A 23,841-nucleotide genomic window follows, 5' to 3' on the forward strand; every position below is an offset into this window, starting at 1 on the left:
ATCCAAGACAACGACTAGATTCATCCATAGACATTCACAACATTTTGGCTGCCAAGTTATTAAGGACTTTCCATCAGACCATTTCTCCATCCAAATTTATATTAACATAGGAAAATCCCGACTAATAATTAATGAAAACAAATCAATACATAATTTCAACAAAATAAATCCGACTCTCTTTAATAGAATAATTCTACAAAATACGACACATATTCAAAACGAAACCAACATAAGTCAACATGAAATAGATAACCATATTCCGTACCTATCCAACGCCATTACGAAAGCAATACAAAATCCAGAAGCCATTCCAAAACTGGAAATTAAACCAAATAGATCTAACTACTCGACCATCAACTTAAGCAAACAATGCTTAAAGCTTATATGCCAGAAACGCAACTTAAGACGCACCATGTTTTAAAAATCATTCTCTTTAACAATAGAACATATTATGATCATCAAACGAACAATCCAGGAAATAGATATACAAATAAAAACCACATAGAATTAACCGAACTTAAAATTATTGACAGCAGGCTATAAACCCGAGTAAAATCAGCTACAAAACAATCCAAAACCTAAATCCTCAGATCCCCAAAAAGGAATATTTTTATCGTAACCTAATACTTAATGACTATGAAAAGAACTTAAGGGGGTATATACCTTTTTCATTTTCAAAAAATCGAAATTTTTTTTTTGCTTTATCTTAAAGAACAACTTCTTGAGAATATTTCCCAAAATTTTCATAGAGATTTGAGCTGTAGAAAAAAAGTTACAGCGCTCCTAGCCGCGCGCCTCGTCCCCGCCCAAACCCAAACTTGAAACTTTAAACGCGAAATGGTTTTTTTTTTAAAAATGACTTTGCGGTGATATGGATTGGCGAAAAACTACTGAACCGATTTTCTTCAAATTTTTTTTTAAATGTTCGTAATGAATTTTATTAGTACTTGAACGATCGTTTTTTCATGTAAAAATTTTTATTTCGCCGAAATAAATAGTTTTGTAAGAATTTTTGCGTCCAAAAACGTCATTTTTTGCATTAAACGTTCCCGTATGCACAAAAAAAAAATTTTTTTTAAAACGTTTGTTCAAGTACAGGATACTACTTTAAACTAATGAAATATTTTAATTTTTTCGGTATCAGTTGACCCATTCGTCCTGGGGAATTATGACCGCAAGGCTCTTTAAAAAAAGGCGTTTAAGGGAAACAGCCACACCTTAAAAACTATTAAATATTTTTTCAAAAATTTTTGCATAAACATTGTCAACAATCTAAACTTTCAGAAAATATAATCATTCATTTAATAAAAACTATAGTTACATACATAAAAAAATCCAAACTTTCCTATTTTTTTCGACAAAAAAAGGTATATACCCCCTTAATTGATATAGAAACAAGAAAGGAAAGCTAACTTCGGACGGAGCCGAAGTTGATATACCCTTGCAGAATATTCTGTAAATTATATTCTTCAAAATTATTCATATGGTGTATTCTTAATACTCATAAAAAGTCTCAACTTCCTAACTTTAAAAACACCAAAGTTATGGCATTTCCAATCGTTCAGTTATATGGCAGCTATAGGATATAGTCGGCCGATCCTTATGTAATTTGGTAGGTCGGATTGATTGGCCAAAAATAAAACCCATAGAAAATCCCAACTTGATAACTTTAAAAACACCAAAGTTATGGCATTTCCAATCGTTCAGTTATATGGCAGCTATAGGATATAGTCGGCCGATCCTTATGAAATTTAGTAGGTCGGATTGATTGGCCAAAAATAAAACTCATAGAAAATCCCAACTTCCTAACTTTAAAAACACCAAAGTTATGGCATTTCCGATCGTTCAGTTATATGGCAGCTATATGATATAGTCGCCCGATCCGGCTCGTTCCGACTTATATACTACCTGCAATAGAAAGACAACTTTTGGGAAAGTTTCAAGCAGATAGCTTTAAAACTGAGGGACTAGTTTGCGTAGAAACGGACGGACGGACAGACGGACAGACGGACGGACAGACGGACGGACAGACGGACAGACGGACATGGCTAGATCGACTCTTCTGGTGATGCTGATCAAGAATATATATACTTTATAGGGTCGGAAATGTCTCCTTCACTGCGTTGCAAACTTTTGACTGAAATTATAATACCCTCTGCAAGGGTATAATAAACAACAAGAAAGGAAAGCAAACTTCGGGCGGAGCCGAAGTTGATATACCCTTGCAGAATATTCTGTAAATTATATTCTCCAAAATTATTTATATGATGCATTCTTAATACTCATAAAAAATCCCAACTTCCCAACTTTAAAAACACCAAAATTATGGCATTTCCAATCGTTCAGTTATATGGCAGCTACAAGATATAGTCGGCCGATCCTTATGAAATTTGGTAGGTCGGATTGATTGGCGAAAAATTAAACCCATAGATAATCCCAACTTTCTAACTTTACAAACACCAAAGTTATGGCATTTCCGATCAATCAGTTATATGGCGTCTATAGGATATAGTCGCCCGATCCTTATGAAATTTGGTAGGTCAGACTGATTGGCCAAAAATAAAACCCATAGAAAATTACAACTTCCTAACTTCAAAAACACCAAAGTTATGGCATTTCCGATCGTTCAGTTATATGACAGCTATACGATATAGTGGCCCGATCCGGCTCGTTCCGACTTATATACTACCTGCAATAGAAAGACAACTTTTGGGAAAGTTTCAAGCAGATAGCTTTAAAACTGAGGGACTAGTTTGCGTAGAAACGGACGGACGGACAGACGGACGGACAGACGGACGGACAGACGGACAGACGGACAGACGGACATGGCTAGATCGACTCTCCTGGTGATGCTGATCAAGAATATATATACTTTATAGGGTCGGAAATGTCTCCTTCACTGCGTTGCAAACTTTTGACTGAAATTATAATACCCTCTGCAAGGGTATAAAAAGACCTTCCCCAGACTTACCACCAATTTTGCCAAAGTAAACGCTCTGGCCTGGTCTTTCGAGCAAATACACGAACAGAACCAAGACATGTCTCTTAATAACTTATCACACAGAGAACAGCGATCCCAGGTGGAATCTACAATACATGAACTGATCTCCGAACCCCACAATAGCATCATAACTTTCAAAAGCCAAAATACAGCCGATGGTGAATGGGAAGGATCTGACGAACTTGGATTCACCAATGCCGACGAGTTATTCAACATTCTTAAATGTAAAAATAATAAAAAAGGACTTGGACACGATAATACCAGCAATTTCATCATAAAATGTTTTAACATACCTGTGCTAAAACACCTAAGTATTATTTTTAACCACTGCATCAATCGCAGTTACTTTCCCTCCTACTGGAAACACTGCAAAATTATCCCGATCCTTAAACCAAACTCTAACCCTAGCCACCTCCGCAGTTATATAAGTTAAACACGAGTGACTTCAGTATTTAAAAAAATATAAATTTTAGGACACTTGGTCCGTATTTATTTGCACAAAAATTGGAACTAAATTATTTTTACAGAAATTGCCATATTTATACCCAATAACTTTGTCGCTGCCTCTGCCAACGTCGGAGCTTTGTCGTTGTCGTCGCTGCAGCGGGAAGTGGTTCAGACGCTGCAGTCAGCACTTTTTGGGGGCTACTGACCGAAGCCGGGAAGTTGCCCTTGCACTTCTACTTGCTGGTGCAATACCGGATGCGCGTGGCCAACTTTGGTTGCGAATTCGTTTTGTGTTAACTCCTCCACCTTTAAAATCGAGTGTCCACGCTCGATGCTGTCATTGATCTCGTTATCAGAAGCTATTTTGTTGATGTGCAGTATTTTGACCCTTTTAATCAAGAAGCGGCTAGCTAGTGCAGTTAGTCCGATGATTATTATGGAACTTATTAGAAAATCGGCTGTATGCGATGTTGTTTTTAACAGTTCCAAGGTCTTGGTATTGTTGATGTTCAGTTCTTTTACCAATTCTAATGACAGCTTTTCTTCTATCTTTTTAATGGTCATCTCAGTTTGGAGAATTGCTGGCATCGGGTGAAAGTGTACCGTGTCTTTGTTGGTGAAGGTCTGTCCATCAATATTAATTGTGGAATTGCTGAAGTTAATAACAAAGGTTCCGTTGAGAATTGTGGATGTCCCATTTATTTGTACGTTGCCGGAGAATTTGTTGAGTAGAATGACTCCAGGTGCGAGTTCGTCAATAACTGGAATGTGTTGGTTGTTGATTCGAGTGCAGGTGGCAGAGCGACTTTTTAATAAATTTGTTAGGCAAGAGGAATTACTTATGTCTATCATATTTCTATGTTTGCAAATGGTTATCTCATTATAATTATTACATTTGGAAATTTTTGCAAAAAGTTTTCCTTTACATTTGATTACATTTTCGCTTTGAATTTTATTAACATATTGACCAATTTTTATTGGTTTGATTAAAAGTTCTTCACAATAGTTGGTGTCGGTTATAGGAATTTTAATGATATAAATAAGTGTTGGCCCATTGCTTGCTACGCTTACTTCTGCTATTTTCATGGCTTCTTCAAAATTAGTGTATGGCAACTGGTCTTGATCAAGTGTTCTTATAACTTCATTTACCTCTTCATCTCCTAATATCTGGGTGTTACTAATATCTGCTTTTGCCCATTGTATTGCGTGGTTTAAGTTGACAATTTCTTCTTTAAGCATTTTAATTTGAAACATTAATATTGTGCTAGTGTTTCTTTGAGGATCTCCTCCGTATTTTAAGCTGTTTATAAGATTTGCATTGGCCTGGGTGATATTATTTATTTTTTCTACGATAAGTCTGTTTAGAATAACTTGATTGTTGTTGTTAGTTAATGCTGAATTTATTTTTTCTTGAACTATTTCGAAATCTCTACTGTCGGGAGATCCAGCTAACCATTTCCAGGCGCTGCCTAATAAATCTAGATGTCTTTTCCTTCTACTCTTAATCTTGAGGTTATTAATTAAATTTTTTGAAATTCTAATTTCTTCGGTTATAAATGGCTATATTGGGTCGTATGTTTTTAATTTATAGTTAGCAGTGTAATTAATTTTTTCAAGTGTTTCTTCGTATTTTTTTAATCAATAATATGAATTAATCTGAAGGTTCCCGAACCTTTGCCAGTCCGGTAATTAGAGTCACGATATTGGATTTCGTGTAGTCAGTTATTTGTACGTCAGCAGCGCACGCAGTGAAAAGGGTTCTGTAAATGTGATTTAATTTCGAATAAGTTGTTTATGAATAATTCTTCCAGTTTCTGTTAGTACTGTGGTGTTTCTGTCTTCTTTTACGGTTTCTTTTTTATATCTGGCGGATAGTTTTGTACCTAATCTTTTATTATTTTGAACAAATATCTCATCTCCTGGGGAATATTTATAACCGTTACTCGTAGAGTAAAAGGGTATATTGTATTCGTGCAAAAGTATGTAACAGGTAGAAGGAAGCGTTTCCGACCCTATAAAGTATATATATTCTTGTTCAGGATCACTAGCCGAGTCGATCTACCCATGTCCGTCTGTCCGTCTGTCTGTCCGTCCGTATGAACGCTGAGATCTCGGAAACTATAAAAGCTAGAAGATTGGCATTTTGCATGTAGATTTTAGGAGTTCCTACGCAGCGCAAGTTTGTTTTAAAATGGTGCCACGCCCCCTCTGACGCCCACAAGCCACAAGCTGTGGCCACAGTTTTGATGCTATTATGAAAATTTTAATTGATATGTATTTGTTTCGTCAATACCTATCGATTGGCCTTATAAAAGTTTGCCACGCCCACTCTAACGCCCAAAAACCCATTAAACGGTTAAGCCTGGCTAGCGCCTACATTTCCGCCTTTCATGGCCCGTAGCGCCATCTAACGGATGAATTTGGAACAGCTGGCCAAGGTGCTAATTCGAGCGGCGAAAAACATACAAGAAGGCATATTTATATTAATTTGTTTAGCTGAGTAACGGGTATCTAATAGTCGAGGCACTCGACTATAGCGTTCTCTCTTGTTATACCCTTGCAGAGGGTATTATAATTTCAGTCAAAAGTTTGCAACGCAGTGAAGGAGACATTTCCGACCCTATAAAGTATATATATTCTTGATCAGCATCACCAGGAGAGTCGATCTAGCCATGTCCGTCTGTCCGTCTGTCCGTCTGTCCGTCCGTCTGTCCGTCCGTCTGTCCGTCCGTCCGTTTCTACGCAAACTAGTCCCTCAGTTTTAAAGCTATCTGCTTGAAACTTTCCCAAAAGTTGTCTTTCTATTGCAGGTAGTATATAAGTCGGAACGAGCCGGATCGGGCCACTATATCGTATAGCTGTCATATAACTGAACGATCGGAAATGCCATAACTTTGGTGTTTTTGAAGTTAGGAAGTTGTAATTTTCTATGGGTTTTATTTTTGGCCAATCAGTCTGACCTACCAAATTTCATAAGGATCGGGCGACTATATCCTATAGACGCCATATAACTGATTGATCGGAAATGCCATAACTTTGGTGTTTGTAAAGTTAGAAAGTTGGGATTATCTATGGGTTTAATTTTTCGCCAATCAATCCGACCTACCAAATTTCATAAGGATCGGCCGACTATATCTTGTAGCTGCCATATAACTGAACGATTGGAAATGCCATAATTTTGGTGTTTTTAAAGTTGGGAAGTTGGGATTTTTTATGAGTATTAAGAATGCATCATATAAATAATTTTGGAGAATATAATTTACAGAATATTCTGCAAGGGTATATCAACTTCGGCTCCGCCCGAAGTTTGCTTTCCTTTCTTGTTTTTTATTTGATCTCTACTTTTGTTATGGTATGTTAGGTCTTTTTCCTGAGTGGTTGTAATTCTCTCTGTAATTTTTTGTCTCTCTGTTTGTTGTAGTTTAGGGTTAAGTGCTACCTTTCTTCCAAAAAATAAGTCAACTGGTTTTCTGTTAGTGGTTGAGTGTATTGAATAATTATATTTGACAACTGATCTGTCTATAAGATCTTTTAACGAAGCGTGTACTTTGTCGGCCTTTTGGCACCGAATAATTTCTGACAGTGTTGAATGGAAACGTTCGATTTGGACGTTTGCTGAACTGTTATATGGAGGTGTTTTGTAAACTTCGATATTAAATTGATCTTGTAGCATCCGCATTACGGGAGAAATCACTTGGTTGATTTCTCATTATCCATTACTACTATTTCTGGGATACCAAAATTGATTAATAAATCTTTTAAAGGTTCTTTTATGTCTTGAGTTGCTCGAGATTTGACTATCCTAGCCTGTGCAAATTTTGAAAATTTATCTATTGCAGTCAAAACGACTTGTTTGCATGTGAGGTAAAAATAAACGTGAATAATTTGACCTGGGTATTGTGGTATTGGTGTTTTTATACCCTTGCAGAGGGTATTATAATTTCAGTCAAAAGTTTGCAACGCAGTGAAGGAGACATTTCCGACCCTATAAAGTATATATATTCTTGATCAGGATCACCTCCTGAGTTGATATAGCCATGTCCGTCTGTCCGTCTGTCCGTCTGTCCGTCTGTCCGTCTGTCCGTCCGTCCGTTTCTACGCAAACTAGTCCCTCAGTTTTAAAGCTATCTGCTCGAAACTTTCCCAAAAGTTGTCTTTCTATTGCAGGTAGTATATAAGTCGGAACGAGCCGGATCGGGCGACTATATCATATAGCTGCCATATAACTGAACGATCGGAAAAGCCATAACTTTGGTGTTTTTAAAGATAAGAAGATGGGACTTTCTATGGGTTTTATTTTTGGCCAATCAATCCGACATACCGAATTTCATAAGGATCGGCCGACTATATCTTATAGCTGCCATATAACTGATTGATCGGAAGTGCCATAACTTTGGTGTTTGTAAAGTTAAGAAGTTGGGATTTTCTATGGGTTTTATTTTTGGCCAATCAATCCGACATACCAAATTTCATAAGGATCGGCCGACTATATCTTATAGCTGCCATATAACTGAACGATTGGAAATGCCATAACTTTGATGTTTTTAAAGTTAGGAAGTTGGGATTTTTTATGAGTATTAAGAATGCATCATATAAATAATATTGGAGAATATAATTTACAGAGTATTCTGCAAGGGTATATCAACTTCGGCTCAGCCCGAAGTTAGCTTTCCTTTCTTGTTTGTAACTCTGTTGTTGTTCCTTACAAATTTGGCATTCTTTTACAAGTGTTATTATTTTGGCCCTCATGTGTGGAAAGTAAACTTTGTTTAACAATTGTTGTTTGTTTTCATTGCTATTTCTATGTGCTCTTCTATGCTCTGTTATAATTGCATACTCTTGATCAGTTTCGTCTTTTAAATCTTTAACTAGTCTGCTTGAGAATCTGGTTTTATATTTATTGAAAAGTAGATAGATTTCCTGAAGTTGACCTAAGGTTTTTTTCATCTGTATGAATTCCGTTAATGACGGACGGGTTGAGTCTATCTCTTAAAATTTTTGATAAGATTTCTGAATTAAAAATTGGTTCTGTAATAATGTGTCTATGGTACGTGGGAAAAACAAGTTCGAATTTATAGGAGGGTGTATTTCCTAAATATAATAGTATTTGATTTTTAAAAACATTTACTGGTTCTTTTGCCATTGGTATTAGTCTCTCAGGAGAACTAGAACTGCTGTGAATAGTGCTTGTTAGTGTGTTTACTTCCCCTCGCGTTTGAATGGGAGGTCTACTCAGAGCATCGGCAACAACGTTTGCTTTGCCAGGTTTGTGGGGCAGTTCGTGATTGTACTCCTCTAGAATTGCTTTCCATCTCTTCATCTGATCGTTACGGCTTTTAGGGTTAGTTGGGTGTGTGAGAGATTCGTGGTCTGTAAATATTTTCACTTTAGTCGGACCGTACAGAAAATTTCTAAGAGTCTGTATAGACCAAATTATAGCTAGCATTTCCTTTTTGTTAGGGGCATAACTTTCTTCTGCCTTACTTAGAGTCCTAGAAATAACGGCACCAATAGCAGATTAGCATCGGTAGTTAATTGAAATTCTTTATTGTAGTCTGGATATGATAACATTACCTCCTCGGAGGCGAGAGTTTGTTTTAATTTTCTAAATGCTTCCCTTGCCTCTTTGTCAAGATCAATCAGAGTTTTGCTTGAGGCATTTTTTGAGATACGGCCTCGGCCCTCTTCCCCTCTTAAAAGGGCTGTTAGGGGCTTTGCAAGCTTTGCATAATCTTTAATGAAGCGACGGTAGAGCCCTGACAGTTCTAAAAAGGAACGAAGATCTTTAAGTGACTTTTGTTCGGGGAATTCGACGATTGCTCTCACCTTTTTTCGGATTTTTCTTAATACCGGTATCTGCTACTAAAAATCCTAAAAATTCAACTTCTATCTTAATTCTCATGTTTGCGTCTTCAAGAATTTTGAATACAATTTCTATGTCTTTTAGATGATTTTCTTCGTTTTTACTGAAGATAATAATGTCGTCAATGTAGACGAAACACCTAATTCCTATATGTTCTCTAAGAATGTCATCTAGCGCTCTTTGAAAAATGGAAGGGGCATTTTTAAGTCCAAACGGGAGTCTGGTAAACTCATATTTGCCTTGATTTACTGAAAATGCAGTTTTTTGTATGTTTGATTGTCTGAGTGGGATTTGTTGAAATCCACTTTTAAGGTCTAAAACAGAAAAAAATGTATTTTGTCCTAGTTGTGCCAGTACATTGTTTATGTCTGGTATAGGGTATCTGTCTGGAATAGTGACCAAGTTAAGCTTCCTATAGTCAATCACCATTCTATGTTTTTTCTGTCCGGAGGCATCCATTTTTTTGGGTACAATCCATATTGGAGAATTATACGGAGACCTTGAAGGTCTAATTACGCCGTTTTCGAGTAGCTCTTGTATTTGTTTTTCGACTTCGGGCCTAAGAGCTTCTGGGTATGGGTAGTGCCTCGAGTATATTGGACTTTCGTTTGTACTTCTTATAGTGGCTTCTACTTTGGTAGTGTACGTCAGTTTTTCGTCCGGGTCGCCAAATAAGTTTGGAAATTTTAAGCAAATTATTTTTAAATTTTCTTTTTGCGTTTTTGTTGTATGGTCTATTCGAATATCTAACTTGTTGACTTCGGGAGAAGCTTTCTGTTTTATTATACCCTTGCAGAGGGTATTATAATTTTGGTCAAAAGTGTGCAACGCAGTGAAGGAGACATCTCCGACCCTATAAAGTATATATATTCTTGATCAGGATCACCTCCTGAGTTGATATAGCCATGTCCGTCTGTCCGTCTGTCCGTCTGTCCGTCTGTCTGTTTCTACGCAAACTAGTCTCTCAGTTTTAAAGCTATCGAGTTGAAACTTTGCACACACCCTTCTTTCCTTTGCACGCAGTATATAAGTCGGAACGGCCGGGATCGGCCGACTATATCCTATAGCTGCCATATAACTGATTGATCGGAAATGCCATAACTCTGCTGTTTGTTAAGTTAGGAAGTTGGGACTTTCTGTGGGTTCTATATTTGGCCAATCAATCCGACGTACCAAATTTCATAAGGATCGGCCGACTATATCTTATAGCTGCCATATAACTGATTGATCGGAAATGCCATAACTTTGGTGTTTGTAAAGTTAGAAAGTTGGAATTTTTTATGGGTTTTATATTTGGCCAATCAATCCGACCTACCAAATTTCATAAGAATCGGCCGACTATATCTTATAGCTGCCATATAACTGATTGATCGGAAATGCCATAACTTTGGTGTTTGTAAAGTTAGGAAGTTGGGATTTTCTATGGGTTTTATTTTTGCCCAATCAATTCGACATATTAAATTTCATAAGGATCGGCCGACTATATCCTATAGCTGCCATATAACTGATTGATCGGAAATGAAATAACTTTGGTGTTTTTAAAGTTAGGAAGGTGGGATTTTTTATGAGTATTAAAAATGCATCATATGAATAATTTTGGAGAATATAATTTGCAGAATATTCTGCAAGGGTATTTCAACTTCGGCTCCGCCCGAAGTTAGCTTTCCTTTCTTGTTTTAATTTTACGTTTGTTATACCCTTGCAGAGGGTATTATAATTTCAGTCAAAAGTTTGCAACGCAGTGAAGGAGACATTTCCGACCCTATAAAGTATATATATTCTTGATCAGCATCACCAGGAGAGTCGATCTAGCCATGTCCGTCTGTCCGTCTGTCCGTCTGTCCGTCTGTCCGTCCGTCTGTCCGTCTGTCCGTCCGTCCGTCCGTTTCTACGCAAACTAGTCCCTCAGTTTTAAAGCTATCTGCTTGAAACTTTCCCAAAAGTTGTCTTTCTATTGCAGGTAGTATATAAGTCGGAACGAGCCGGATCGGGCGACTATATCATATGGCTGCCATATAACTGAAAGATCGGAAAAGACATAACTTTGGTGTTTTTAAAGTTAGGAAGTTGAGATTTTCTATGGGTTTTATTTTTGGCTAATCAATCCGACCTACCGAATTTCATAAGGATCGGACGACTATATCCTATAGCCGCCATATAACTGATTGATCGGAAATGCCATAACTTTGGTGTTTGTAAAGTTAGGAAGTTGGGATTTTCTATGGGTTTTATTTTTGGCCAATCAATCCGACCCACCAAATTTCATAAGGATCGGCCGACTATATCTTATAGCTGCCATATAACTGAACGATTGGAAATGTCATAACTTTGGTGTTTTTAAAGTTAGGAAGTTGGGACTTCTTATGAGTATTAAGAATACATCATATGAATAATTTTGAAGAATATAATTTACAGAATATTCTGCAAGGGTATATCAACTTCGGCTCCGCCCGAAGTTAGCTTTCCTTTCTTGTTTTTAATTGAAATGTAACCTTCCTGCATATTTATGTAGGATTGGCAGCCCTATTTTATAACAGATCAGTTGTTCTGTTACATAACATTTTCTTCTGTTAAAAAAGCGTAAAAAGAGGTCGAGAAGGAGTAGAGATTGAGCATCAGCAGAGGAAGGTCGCGTGTGTCTCAGTATAAGTAATGTGTAAACTTAAACGTAAAACTGTATAAAAGAACTGAAATCAACAAAGAATAAAACGTTTATAATTAGTTAATAAATTAACAAAGTCAACGGAAGCCTTTCTCTACAATTTTGGGGGCTCGTCCGAGAAGAATTGACAAACGTGAAAATTGAGTGTGATAGGCGGCCAAACATCCAACAAGTTTTTGTGCCAAAAATCCATCGATCGCAGTTAATTAGCAAAACTAAACGGATAAACTAAAAAGTTATAAAATTATAGTGATTATGAGAAAGAGAGACTAAAAACCCATCCAGAAGAGCTGAGAATTTTCATGTTGCGCAAATCCACCAAGTTTTGCAAAATATTGTGAAATTCTTAAACTACAAAGCTACAAAATTTATTGCGCAGTTTGCTAGATTGGCAAAATTGGTTCTGTGGCAATTCTAAAAGGAAGGCGACGAAAGGCGTTTATACAATCCGTTGTCGCAGAGAGCGACAATAATGGCTGAAGCGACAACTTGACCAGGAGAAGAACTGGAGAAGATCACGATGAAGCAGAGATCCAGATTAGGTGATTGAGACGAGGAGGCAAAGTGACGCCACTGGAGTTGAAGGCGCGATTGAAGACGATTGAAGACGATTGAAGACGATATTAAGGCGCGAGTGAAGAGGCAGTTGAAAAGCAGTGCCAAATATCAGAGATGACCAACAAAATACGAGAGACGGCAAGCGGTTCGCAAGTATAATTTAATTGAAATACCGAATTTTACATTTTTTTTGCAACGTAACAATATTATTATAATATTATTCCCATTTAAATTGTTTTTATTGATTAATTTAAGAGAAAAGTAAAAAGTACATAATTGTTTGGTTAAAGAAATAAAATAAGTTATGTAAGTTTAGAAAATATGAATGTTGAAGAGATCACACGATTTTCTGTTTCAGAGCTTAAAGACAAGTTAAAAGAATTAAGATTACCAAGTTCAGGTCTAACAAGAAAGGAAAGCTAACTTCGGGCGGAGCCGAAGTTGATATACCCTTGCAGAATACTCTGAAAATTATATTCTCCAAAATTATTCATATGCATTCTTAATACTCAACAAAAATCCCAACTTCCTAACTTTAAAAACACCAAAGTTATGGCATTTCCAATCGTTCAGTTATATGGCAGCTATAGGATATAGTCGGCCGATCCTTATGAAATTTAATAGGTAGGATTGATTGGCTAAAAATAAAACCCATAGAAAATCCCAACTTCCTAACTTAACAAACACCAAAGTTATGGCATTTCCGATCGTTCAGTTATATGGCAGCTATAAGATATAGTCGGCCGATTCTCATGAAATTCGGTAGGTCAGATTGATTGGCCAAAAATAAAACCTATAGAAAATCTCAACTTCCTAACTTAACAAACACCAAAGTTATGGCATTTCCGATCGTTCAGTTATATGGCAGCTATAAGATATAGTCGGCCGATTCTCATGAAATTCGGTAGGTCAGATTGATTGGCCAAAAATAAAACCTATAGAAAATCTCAACTTCCTAACTTTACAAACACCAAAGTTATGGCATTTCCGATCGTTCAGTTATATGACAGCTATAGGATATAGTCGTCCGATCCCGGCCGTTCCGACTTATATACTGCGTGCAAAGGAAAGAAGGGTGTGTGCAAAGTTTCAGTTCGATATCTTTAAAACTGAGAGACTAGTTCGCGTAGAAACAGACAGACGGACAGACAGACGGACAGACGGACAGACGGACAGACGGACATGGCTATATCAACTCAGGAGGTGATCCTGATCAAGAATATATATACTTTATAGGGTCGGAGATGTCTCCTTCACTGCGTTGCACACTTTTGACCAAAATTATAATACCCTCTGCAAGGGTATAAAAACAGCATTACAGGAAAGACTCATCTCCTATTTTGAAGGGCAAAATATAGACCATCAGGAACACGCAGAAGGTTCAGAGGAGTCAGTGTACGAGGAAACTGACGACGTAGAGACAAATTCTTCTAGTACTCAACCCTTCGTCATGGCTTTCACACTAAGAGATATTGAAGATTCGCTTTCTGCATTCACTGGAAATGGTTCTCCTGATATTGATGAGTGGCTTGCAGATTTTGAGCTTAATTCTATTACAGTTGGGTGGACTGATCTTCAAAAATTCATTTACGGCAGACAGTTGGTAAGGGGAGCTGCAAAATTATTCTTGGGTAGCCAACGAGGAATAAATGATTGGGATGCACTAAAAGAAGCTTTAAAAAATGAATTTGGAGAAAAGCTTACCGCAAAACAGGTGCACAAGTTGCTCGAAAATAGGAAGAAAACCCAGAAAGAGAGTCTGATAGAATACTTCTACAGTATGACTGCGTTGGCAAATCAGTCGAAGTTGGACGAAGAAAGTATTATAGAATACATAGTGGAGGGTATACCAGACTCGAAGCAAAATAAAAGTTGTTTGTACCAGGCGTCCACTATTAAGGAGTTTCGTGAGAAACTTAAGGTTTACGAGAAGATTTGCGCGAGTCAGGGATTTAAACCGAAGCCGAAGTTTGACAGTTCTTTAGTTAAAACTAACGAAGATGGCAGACGTTGCTTTAAGTGTGGTGGCAGCAATCATATTGCAAAGGATTGTAAGGAAGTAGGTATAAAATGTTTTAAATGCAATCAGTTTGGTCACAAGGCAAATCAATGCGGTACCAAGGAAGCTCGTAACAAAGTGAAAATGAAAACTCAAACATTCAGCAGCTGTCACAAATAACTTTCAACAGAGCGTTTAAAAACATTCACATTGGTAACAACCAGATTACGGCGTTATTCGATTCTGGCAGCGATATTTGTACCATATGCGAGACAGCTTACACTCGCATCTACCCTGATATTCTCAAACCTGATATTAAGGAGCTAATTGGAATAGGTGGCAAGAAGATATACACTCTAGGTTCGTTTACAGTTGCGACAAAGTTAGATGATGCTGACGTTGATATGTGCTTTCATGTAGTGCGTGACAAGGATACCCTTTATGAAGGTGTTATCGGTAGCGATGTCCTTAATACAGTAACCGCAACAGTTGGAGCAAAAGGAGTCGTTTTCCACGCAGTTCATCCAGTAGATATTGGCCATATGTCTGATCACACCTTAGGTAGAGATAAAAATACTCCAAGCCATGACATAGATCTCACTCAATATAGTGACAATCAAAATTTGGCTTTGGATGCGTCTTCCACAGGCATTTCAGACTTGGTAGGAACTTTCCATCAGTTAATGGCATCAAACTTCACTGAAAACAATGTTCCAGATTTAGATCTGCTTCACTTGAGCAACGACATAAGATCAGTAGTAGTTGGGTTAGTTCAAAATTACAAGCCATTAAGGCCAGAGTCAAGCCCAGTAGAAATGAAAATACTCCTCACAGATGAAGTCCCAGTCTATCAGAGACCTAGGCGTTTACCGTTCGAAGAAACTGAGAAAGTTGACAATCAGATCAGGGATTGGCTTAAGGAAGGAATTATTCGCCAAAGTGTTTCCGAATACGCCTCACCCATAGTGTTGGTTGCTAAAAAGGATGGTACCAAAAGACTCTGTTGCGACTATCGCAAATTGAATCAGAAAATAATTCGCGATAATTTCCCTATGGCCTTGATCGACGATGTTTTACATAAGCTTCAGAAGGGAAAAGTATTTACAACATTGGACTTATCAAACGGATTTTTCCATGTCCCCGTGCAAGAAAGCTCTCGAAAATACACCGCGTTTGTCACCCAAAGTGGTCAGTACGAGTTCTGCTTCGTACCATTCGGAATTTCCAATTCCCCTGCAGTGTTCATGCGATACATTTTTGCTGTGCTCAGGCCATTGATTGAAGACGGTACACTAATCCTGTACATGGATGATTTGATTATTCCATCAAAAGACGAACAGGAAGGCTTGGAGAAATTAAAGAAAGTTTTAGATGTCGCAAAGTGTTCAGGTCTTCGTATAAAGTGGGAAAAGTGTCAGATTTTACAGAAGAGGGTCCAATTCCTGGGCTATATAGTCGAAAACAAAACTATCCAACCATCAGCAGAGAAGACTTGTGCAGTCGAAAATTTCCCAGTCCCGCGAGACAAAAAAGGAGTTCAACGGTATCTTGGCCTAACATCCTATTTCCGAAGGTTTGTAAAAGACTTCGCCATTATTGCCAGACCTTTGTCGAACTTGCTTAGGAAGAACACTTCCTTTAAGATGGGAGAGGAAGAGCTAGCATCGTTTGATCAATTAAAATTATCCTTGTCTAGTTCGCCTGTACTCAAATTATTCGATCAAAACAGTATTACAGAAATCCATTGTGATGCAAGCATGTACGGATACGGAGCAGTTCTTCTTCAAAAGGATTCAGCTGATCAAGAATTTCACCCAGTAGAGTACATGAGCCGCAAGACAACAGATGCCGAGGAGAAATATCCTTCTTATGAGCTAGAAGTACTCGCTATAGTACAGGCTCTAAAGAAGTGGAGGATCTATTTGCTGGGAAGAAAGATTAAAATCGTCACAGACTGCAATGCGTTTGCTATGACCATGCGGAAGAATGATGTCCCAGTGAAAGTATCTCGTTGGGCCATGTTTTTACAAGATTTTGAGTACGTAATAGAGCATCGGCCAGGAACAAGGTTGAAACATGTCGACGCTTTAAGCCGCGTACATACCTTGTTGCTCCAAGATTCAGTCAGGCATCGAATTCTACAGGCTCAACGTCAGGATGAATGGATAAAAGCCATTTGTAAGGTCCTGGAAAAAAATACCTACGACGACTTTTATCTGAAGCATGAAGTTCTTCACAAGGATTCTATAAAAGAGCTTATAGTAATCCCATCAGCCATGGAGAACGAAATAATCAACACAGCTCACCGACAAGGACACTTTGGCGTCAAAAGGACAATCGACTTGGTGCAACGCGATTATTACATCCCAGATTTAGAGAAGAAGGCTCAAACTATCGTGAAGTCCTGTATCGAGTGCATAGTTGGCGAGGCTAAGTATGGGAAAAAAGAGGGCTTCTTAAACGCGATAAATAAGGCAGACAACCCGTTACAGACCTATCATATTGACCACATTGGCCCCATGGATATGACAAAAAAACAGTACAATCATGTTTTAGTAGTCGTCGACGCTTTCTCTAAATTTGTGTGGCTTTACCCCACTAAAAGTACTGGCGCTGACGAGGTAGTGGATAGATTAGTAAGGCAGTCTGAAGTTTTCGGTAAACCAAGTCGTATAATCACGGATCGTGGAACGGCATTCACAGCCAATGTTTTTCAGGAATACTGTAAGGATCACAATATCCAGCATTTGTTGGTAGCCACAGGGGTGCCACGTGGCAACGGTCAAGTGGAGCGCATCAACAGGATTGTCATCACTATATTGACGAAACTTTGTGCGGAAGACCCGAAAGCTTGGTATAAGCATGTAGGCAGGGTTCAACAGTATATCAATTCCTCTCCACCTAGAAGTACGAAGATACCCCCATTCAAGATTCTTACTGGGATAAATATGAAGACCAAGTATGATAAGGAGTTAGTCAAGCTGTTAGAGGAAGATTTGTTAAATGAGTTGCAGGAAGAGAAGGAGAAGATTCGATTGGAAGCTAAAGAGAACATCGCAAAGATTCAGGACGAGAATCGCAAGTCATTCAACAAATCAAGGAAGCCAGAGTCTGAGTACAAACTCGGAGATTTGGTAGCTATTAAAAGAACGCAGTTTGGTGCAGGGTTGAAGTTGAAAAAGAGGTTCTTAGGACCTTACGCCGTGACTCGTAAGTTGAGACATGGTCGATACCTTGTCGAAAAAGTAGGAGATGATGAAGGTCCAAATAAAACAAACACTGTCGCTGAATATATGAAGTTGTGGTCATCCTCATTCGGGTCGAATGAATTGTCAGGATAGCCGAATGTATTGGCAGCCCTATTTTATAACAGATCAGTTGTTCTGTTACATAACATTTTCTTTAGTGTTAAAAAAGCGTAAAAAGAGCTCGAGAAGGAGTAGAGATTGAGCATCAGCAGAGGAAGGTCGCGTGTGTCTCAGTATAAGTAATGTGTAAACTTAAACGTAAAACTGTATAAAAGAACTGAAATCAACAAAGAATAAAACGTTTATAATTAGTTAATAAATTAACAAAGTCAACGGAAGCCTTTCTCTACATTTATTTGAGCGTTGATTTCGCGAAGTGTATCATTTCCTATAATAGCATCGAAAGATTTTAATGAGGGTAGTAAAAAGAATTTAACAAATGTATCTTTTAAGTCAAATGGGTTGGCAATTGTGTGGTGGGTGATATGGATATCTCCGGCTACGGAGCTTACATAAAAAGATTTATTATTTTCGATTGGTTTTTTTACTAATCGCGGTTGGATATAATTTTTATTAGAGCCGGTGTCCACTAAAATTTTGATCATCTCTCCATCACCGGTTTTACATTGAAAGTAAGGTAATGAAGAGGATTTTACTCTAAAACAAGAAAGGAAAGCTAACTTCGGGCGGAGCCGAAGTTGATATACCCTTGCAGAATACTCTGTAAATTATATTCTCCAAAATTATTCATATGATGCATTCTAAATACTCATATAAAATCCCAACTTCCTAACTTTAAAAACACCAAAGTTATGGCATTTCCAATCGTTCAGTTATATGGCAGCTATAAGATATAGTCGGCCGATCCTTATGAAGTTTGGTAGGTCGGTTTGATTGGCCAAAAATAAAACCCATAGAAAATCCCAACTTCCTAACTTTACAAACACCAAAGTTATGTCATTTCCGATCAATCAGTTATATGGCAGCTATAGGATATAGTCGGCCGATCCTTATAAAATTCGGTACGTCAAATTGATTGGCCAAATTTAAAACCCATAGAAAATCCCAACTTTCTAACTTTACAAACACCAAAGTTGCGGCATTTCCGATCGTTCAGTTATATGGCAGCTATAGGATATAGTCGGCCGATCCTTATAAAATTTGGTACGTAAAATTTATTGGCCAAATGTAAAACCCATAGAAAATCCCAACTTCCTAACTTTAAAAACACCAAAGTTATGGCATTTCCGATCGTTCAGTTATATGGCAGCTATAGGATATAGTCGGCCGATCCCGGCCGTTCCGACTTATATACTGCGTGCAAAGGTAAGAAGGGTGTGTGCAAAGTTTCAATTCGATATCTTTAAAACTGAGAGACTAGTTCGCGTAGAAACAGACAGACGGACAGACAGACGGACAGACGGACAGACGGACATGGCTATATCAACTCAGGAGGTGATCCTGATCAAGAATATATATACTTTATATGGTCGGAGATGTCTCCTTCACTGCGTTGCACAGTTTTGACCAAAATTATAATACCCTCTGCAAGGGTATAAAAATAAAGGCCAGTATATTCGGTTTCCTCTGTTTCTTGTTCGAAATCTGGAATTTCCGCTTAGTATTCGGCTGCTGTCTCGTCAGTTTCCGTTAATTGGTCGGTATTTTCTAATGTCTGTTCTTGTTCAGTGTTTATGTGAAAATTTCTCTGTCTTTTATCTACCAGTCCGCTTGTCATTTGAGGTGGTGGTCGTTTTCCCTGCATTCCATTATTTGGTCTGTTCATATAATTTATTTGTCTTGTCTGTAAACTTTTATCTATATCCATAGGTTCTGGCTTAGGCTGAGGTTTTGGACCCATGGACGTGGTGGTTGTATTGCTGGGTAAGCAGAATATGGTTGTTGATGTCCACTGAATTGCATTTGCTGCTGTGGAAAATAGGGTGTCGTTTTCGGGGTCTGTGGAACGTGAGCTAAATGTGGGATAAATGGTTGTCTAGCTGCGTTGAATGGTTGCTGTGCGAATTTTTTTGGTAAGGCAGGTCCTCTAGTAGGGCCTTCAAATTTTCTTGAATTGTTTTGATTATTATTGGCGTAATTAGTTCTGAAATTTTTATTTTCTAGTCTTTCGCAAAGTTGAAGTGCAGATGGAAGATCTGCCGGCTCTTTGGTACCTAGCAGTCTAGGCAAGTGGCCGTTAAGACCTCTAATAAAAGTATCAAGCGCCTTGTCTCTGTAAGATTTGGCAAAAAGATAGATTGATTCTCTTCCCATTTCCATGCATGAAATTTTGTTCAAGATGAGTGATAAGTGAGTATAGACCTGTTGGTAGAAATCTGCTGTGGTTTGATTACCCTGTACTAACGAAGTCATCTGATATTCTAATGTCGTAACGTCTCGTTTATCAGCGTAGTGGGCTGTTAAACATTTGGAGATTGCTGTCCAGTTTAGTGGTGTGTTATATGATTCTAGAACTGAGTCTGCATTACCTACTATTTTGTTTCTAATAACATTTAAAATTGAATAGTACCTGAGGGATCCTTCTGTTAATGAATATATTTTTATTATTCTCTCTACGCTCTTTCTCCAAGAGCTGAATTCTCCTGCTTGGCCAGAAAATTCCCTGAGGCTTTTTACTATGTCTGGGACTCTGTCAAATTCATTCATATTATTTGCATTAGCAGTATAGGTTTGATCGAGTAGCGGCACTGAATCTGGATTTAATTTTTGATTTAGAATTCTCTCTACTATTTCTTGTATTTGGGCTTGCATATTAACTAAGTTTGCTGGGACTTGGTTTATTTCAGGGGCTTGTACCCCACTATTGGGTAGCATCGCGGGCCTGATCAGATTATTAGGATTAGCCATTGTAATAAAATATTTTTTGTATGTGTAGGGTTGTGTAGGGTTGTAAGTAAAATATAAATTCTTAAATTAATAATTTTTTAGATTTTAGATATAAGTTGTTTTGTGTGATTCTTTGCTTTGTTTTTCCTTTTGTTGTGGCTTTTTTGCCTTTGTTTTAGCTTTTTAGCTTTTGTTTAAAAAGATTTCTTTTAGGTATGTTTCGCTTTTGTGATTTCTTATTTGGTTTGTGGTTTGTAATTAAAAGTTAGCTTACAGTAAAAATAAAATACATCCTGAACCGGTCAGTTGGTAGTAGTCCTTTTTGCTCCTTGCTACTGGGGTACCTTCCTGACACTCCCGTCCAGTTGTCTACGGCGATCGCCTTTTTTCCGGTGTTACCAGGGCAGCCTATGGGGTGCACTTGCAGGTGATTTTTGGAGTCGCGACTTATTTTTCGGATCGATGGAACCCGGGCAGCCTATGGGGTGCTCTTACGAGTGTTCCTTTGATTCGATACCAAGGATATTTCCGCGGACAGGACCCTTAAACGTTGGGCTCCAGTTAAACACGAGTGACTTCAGTATTTAAAAAAAATATAAATTTTAGGACACTTGGTCCGTATTTATTTGCACAAAAATTGGAACTAAATTATGTTTACAGAAATTGCCATATTTATACCCAATAACTTTGTCGCTGCCTCTGTTAACGTCGGAGCTTTGCCGTTGTCGTCGCTGCAGCGGGAAGTGGTTCAGACGCTGCAGTCAGCACTTTTTGGGAGCTACTGACCCAAGCCGGGAAGTTGCCCTTGCACTTCTACTTGCTGGTGCAATACCGGATGCGCGTGGCCAACTTTGGTTGCGAATTCGTTTTGTGTTAACTTATACCTCGCTTAGGTGTTTCATCTTCTTCATCGCTGGTGAATTCCTCGTTGCTATCGTCGCCCTCAGAGGACGTGTCGTGCGTGCGTTTCACGTTCGCGTTTTCAAAATCCTTTTCATCTGGGATTTCGTTGTTTTCTTCAGCTTTAAAGCTGAAGTTTTTGTACTTCGGGTGTTGTTTTGTCTATTGAAGTCTCTTTGCTATGCATCATTGAAGCTTTGTTGATTTTTTTTGCATTTTTGTTGTAAGGCATGTTTCTAAGTTTACAAGGACTTTTGAACGATTTACATGTTTGCCGCGTATAAGCGTCGCCGGTGAGGTTTGTGTTCGAAACTGCATGAGGAGTTGACTCTTGGATTCCTTCGATCGTATAAGGATCCACTGTTCTACAGAAATTTGTAAGTCTCTTAAAGGGAAGTTGGTTTTCAGTCTCTATCTAAATTCTGAGAATTTTGAAATTTTAAGAAATCGAGCTTTTCTCAATAGCGGCCTTTCCACTAGTTTTCGACGGTATTATTTCAGTTCACTTTTAATTTCACAAACACAATTCACTGATCATAACGGAGCGGGAACGCGTTCACGGTTATACTTTTTTTCGAGCAACCTTTTCAGGTATAAGGCACCCACCCCTAACTGAACGCGCAAGCAGCAAACAAGTATAAATATGTGGCTACCAATTGTTCTCGTGCATTCGTTTTTGTGTGTTGAGTGAACTAGGTGAAATAAAGCAAAATGTCTGGTCGTGGAAAAGGTGGCAAAGTGAAGGGAAAGGCAAAGTCCCGCTCCAACCGGGCTGGTCTTCAGTTCCCAGTGGGCCGTATTCACCGTCTGCTCCGCAAGGACAACTATGCCAAGCGTGTTGGTGCCGGCGCTCCGGTTTACCTGGCTGCCATGATGGAATATCTGGCCGCCGAGGTTCTTGAGTTGGCTGGCAATGTTGCTCGTGACAACAAGAAGACTAGGATTATCCCGAGTCATCTGCAGCTGGCCATACGCAACGACGAGGAATTGAACAAGCTGCTATCCGGCGTCACCATTGCCAAGGGTAGAGTATTGCCCAATATCCAGGCTGTTCTGTTGCCCAAGAAGACCGAGAAAAAGGCTTAAACGTTCCAAAAGCAGAGCCAACTACATACTTGTACATAAACATACCCAACCGTCCTTTTCAGGACGACCAAGTTTTTACCAAAGAACTGTTAATATTTTAAAATAGAACATCAGGCATCAGAAAGTATTTCAAATAAAAACAAGAGAGAACGCTATAGTCGAGTGCCCCGACGATTAGATACCCGTTACTCAGCTAAACAACTTAATATAAATATGCGCTATTGTATTGCGCCATCTACCCCAACACATTGGTACTACGGGCCATGAAAGGCGGAAATGTAGGCGCTAGCCAGGCTTAAGCGTTTAATGGGTTTTTGGGCGTTAGAGTGGGCGTGGCAAACTTTTATTAGGCCAATCGATAGGTATTGACGAAACAAATACATATCAATCAAAATTTGCATAATAGCATCAAAACTGTGGCCACAGCTTGTGGCTTGTGGGCGTCAGAGGGGGCGTGGCACCATTTTGAAACAAACTTGCGCTGCGTAGGAACTCCTAAAATCTACATGCCAAAAGCCAATCTTCTAGCTTTGATAGTTTCCGAGGTCTCAGCGTTCATACGGACAGACAGACGGACAGACGGACATGGCTAGATCGACTCGGCTAGTGATCCTGAACAAGAATATATATACTTTATAGGGTCGGAAACGCTTCCTTCTACCTGTTACATACTTTTGCACGAATACAATATACCCTTTTACTCTACGAGTAACGGGTATAAATATGTATCTAGTGAACACAGCATTAAATAATAATTTTATTGTATAACTTTATCAGACGGACTGCCCCATCACCAAAGATCAACTAAATAGATCAATAGAGGAATTAACCCTCCTTCATGAAGAAAATCAGCGCCTGAAGGACGAAGCAGCTGACACCAAGCAAAACTCGGGCAACAACAACAACAAGAACTATCCTAAACTCGAGAAGTTCAACAAGCAACAATCCAAGAATACAGCAGTGAAGACAGCCAAGAAGTCAGCAAAGAAGACATCGCCAACAACACCACCAGCTGAAATAAATAACTTGGAAAAGCAAGTAAAAAACTTACCTGTAATAGTAGTTTTTAATCAGAACCCAAAAATTTTGCAAAGTTCCTTGAAAAATATTATTAAGCTAGAAGACTACACGTCAAACATTTTGAATAAAAACAGAACTAACATTAAACTATGTTCGTTGGAAAACCTGTAAAAAAAACTACTAACCGAACGTATAATTCGCTATTTTACA

The 23,841-nt window shown here is 38.4% G+C and overlaps 1 protein-coding gene across 1 annotated transcript; it reads left to right on the forward strand.

Moving 5' to 3' along the window:
- The first annotated feature begins 22,227 nt into the window (after nucleotides 1-22,227).
- Nucleotides 22,228-22,672, forward strand: LOC123037788 (histone H2A-like). Its single transcript, XM_044460202.1, has one exon. It carries the CDS (start codon nucleotides 22,237-22,239, stop codon nucleotides 22,609-22,611), a length of 375 nt encoding a protein of 124 aa, XP_044316137.1. The 5' UTR covers nucleotides 22,228-22,236; the 3' UTR covers nucleotides 22,612-22,672.
- Nucleotides 22,673-23,841: the final 1,169 nt, after the last annotated feature.

This window comes from Drosophila rhopaloa, unplaced genomic scaffold (genome assembly GCF_018152115.1).
Source record: "Drosophila rhopaloa isolate 14029-0021.01 unplaced genomic scaffold, ASM1815211v1 contig_2, whole genome shotgun sequence".
NCBI lineage: Eukaryota > Metazoa > Arthropoda > Insecta > Diptera > Drosophilidae > Drosophila > Drosophila rhopaloa.

Coding starts and splice junctions, on each gene's coding strand:
- LOC123037788 (XM_044460202.1), top strand. CDS start 22,237: ATGTCTGGTCGTGGAAAAGGTGGCAAAGTGAAGGGAAAGGCAAAGTCC.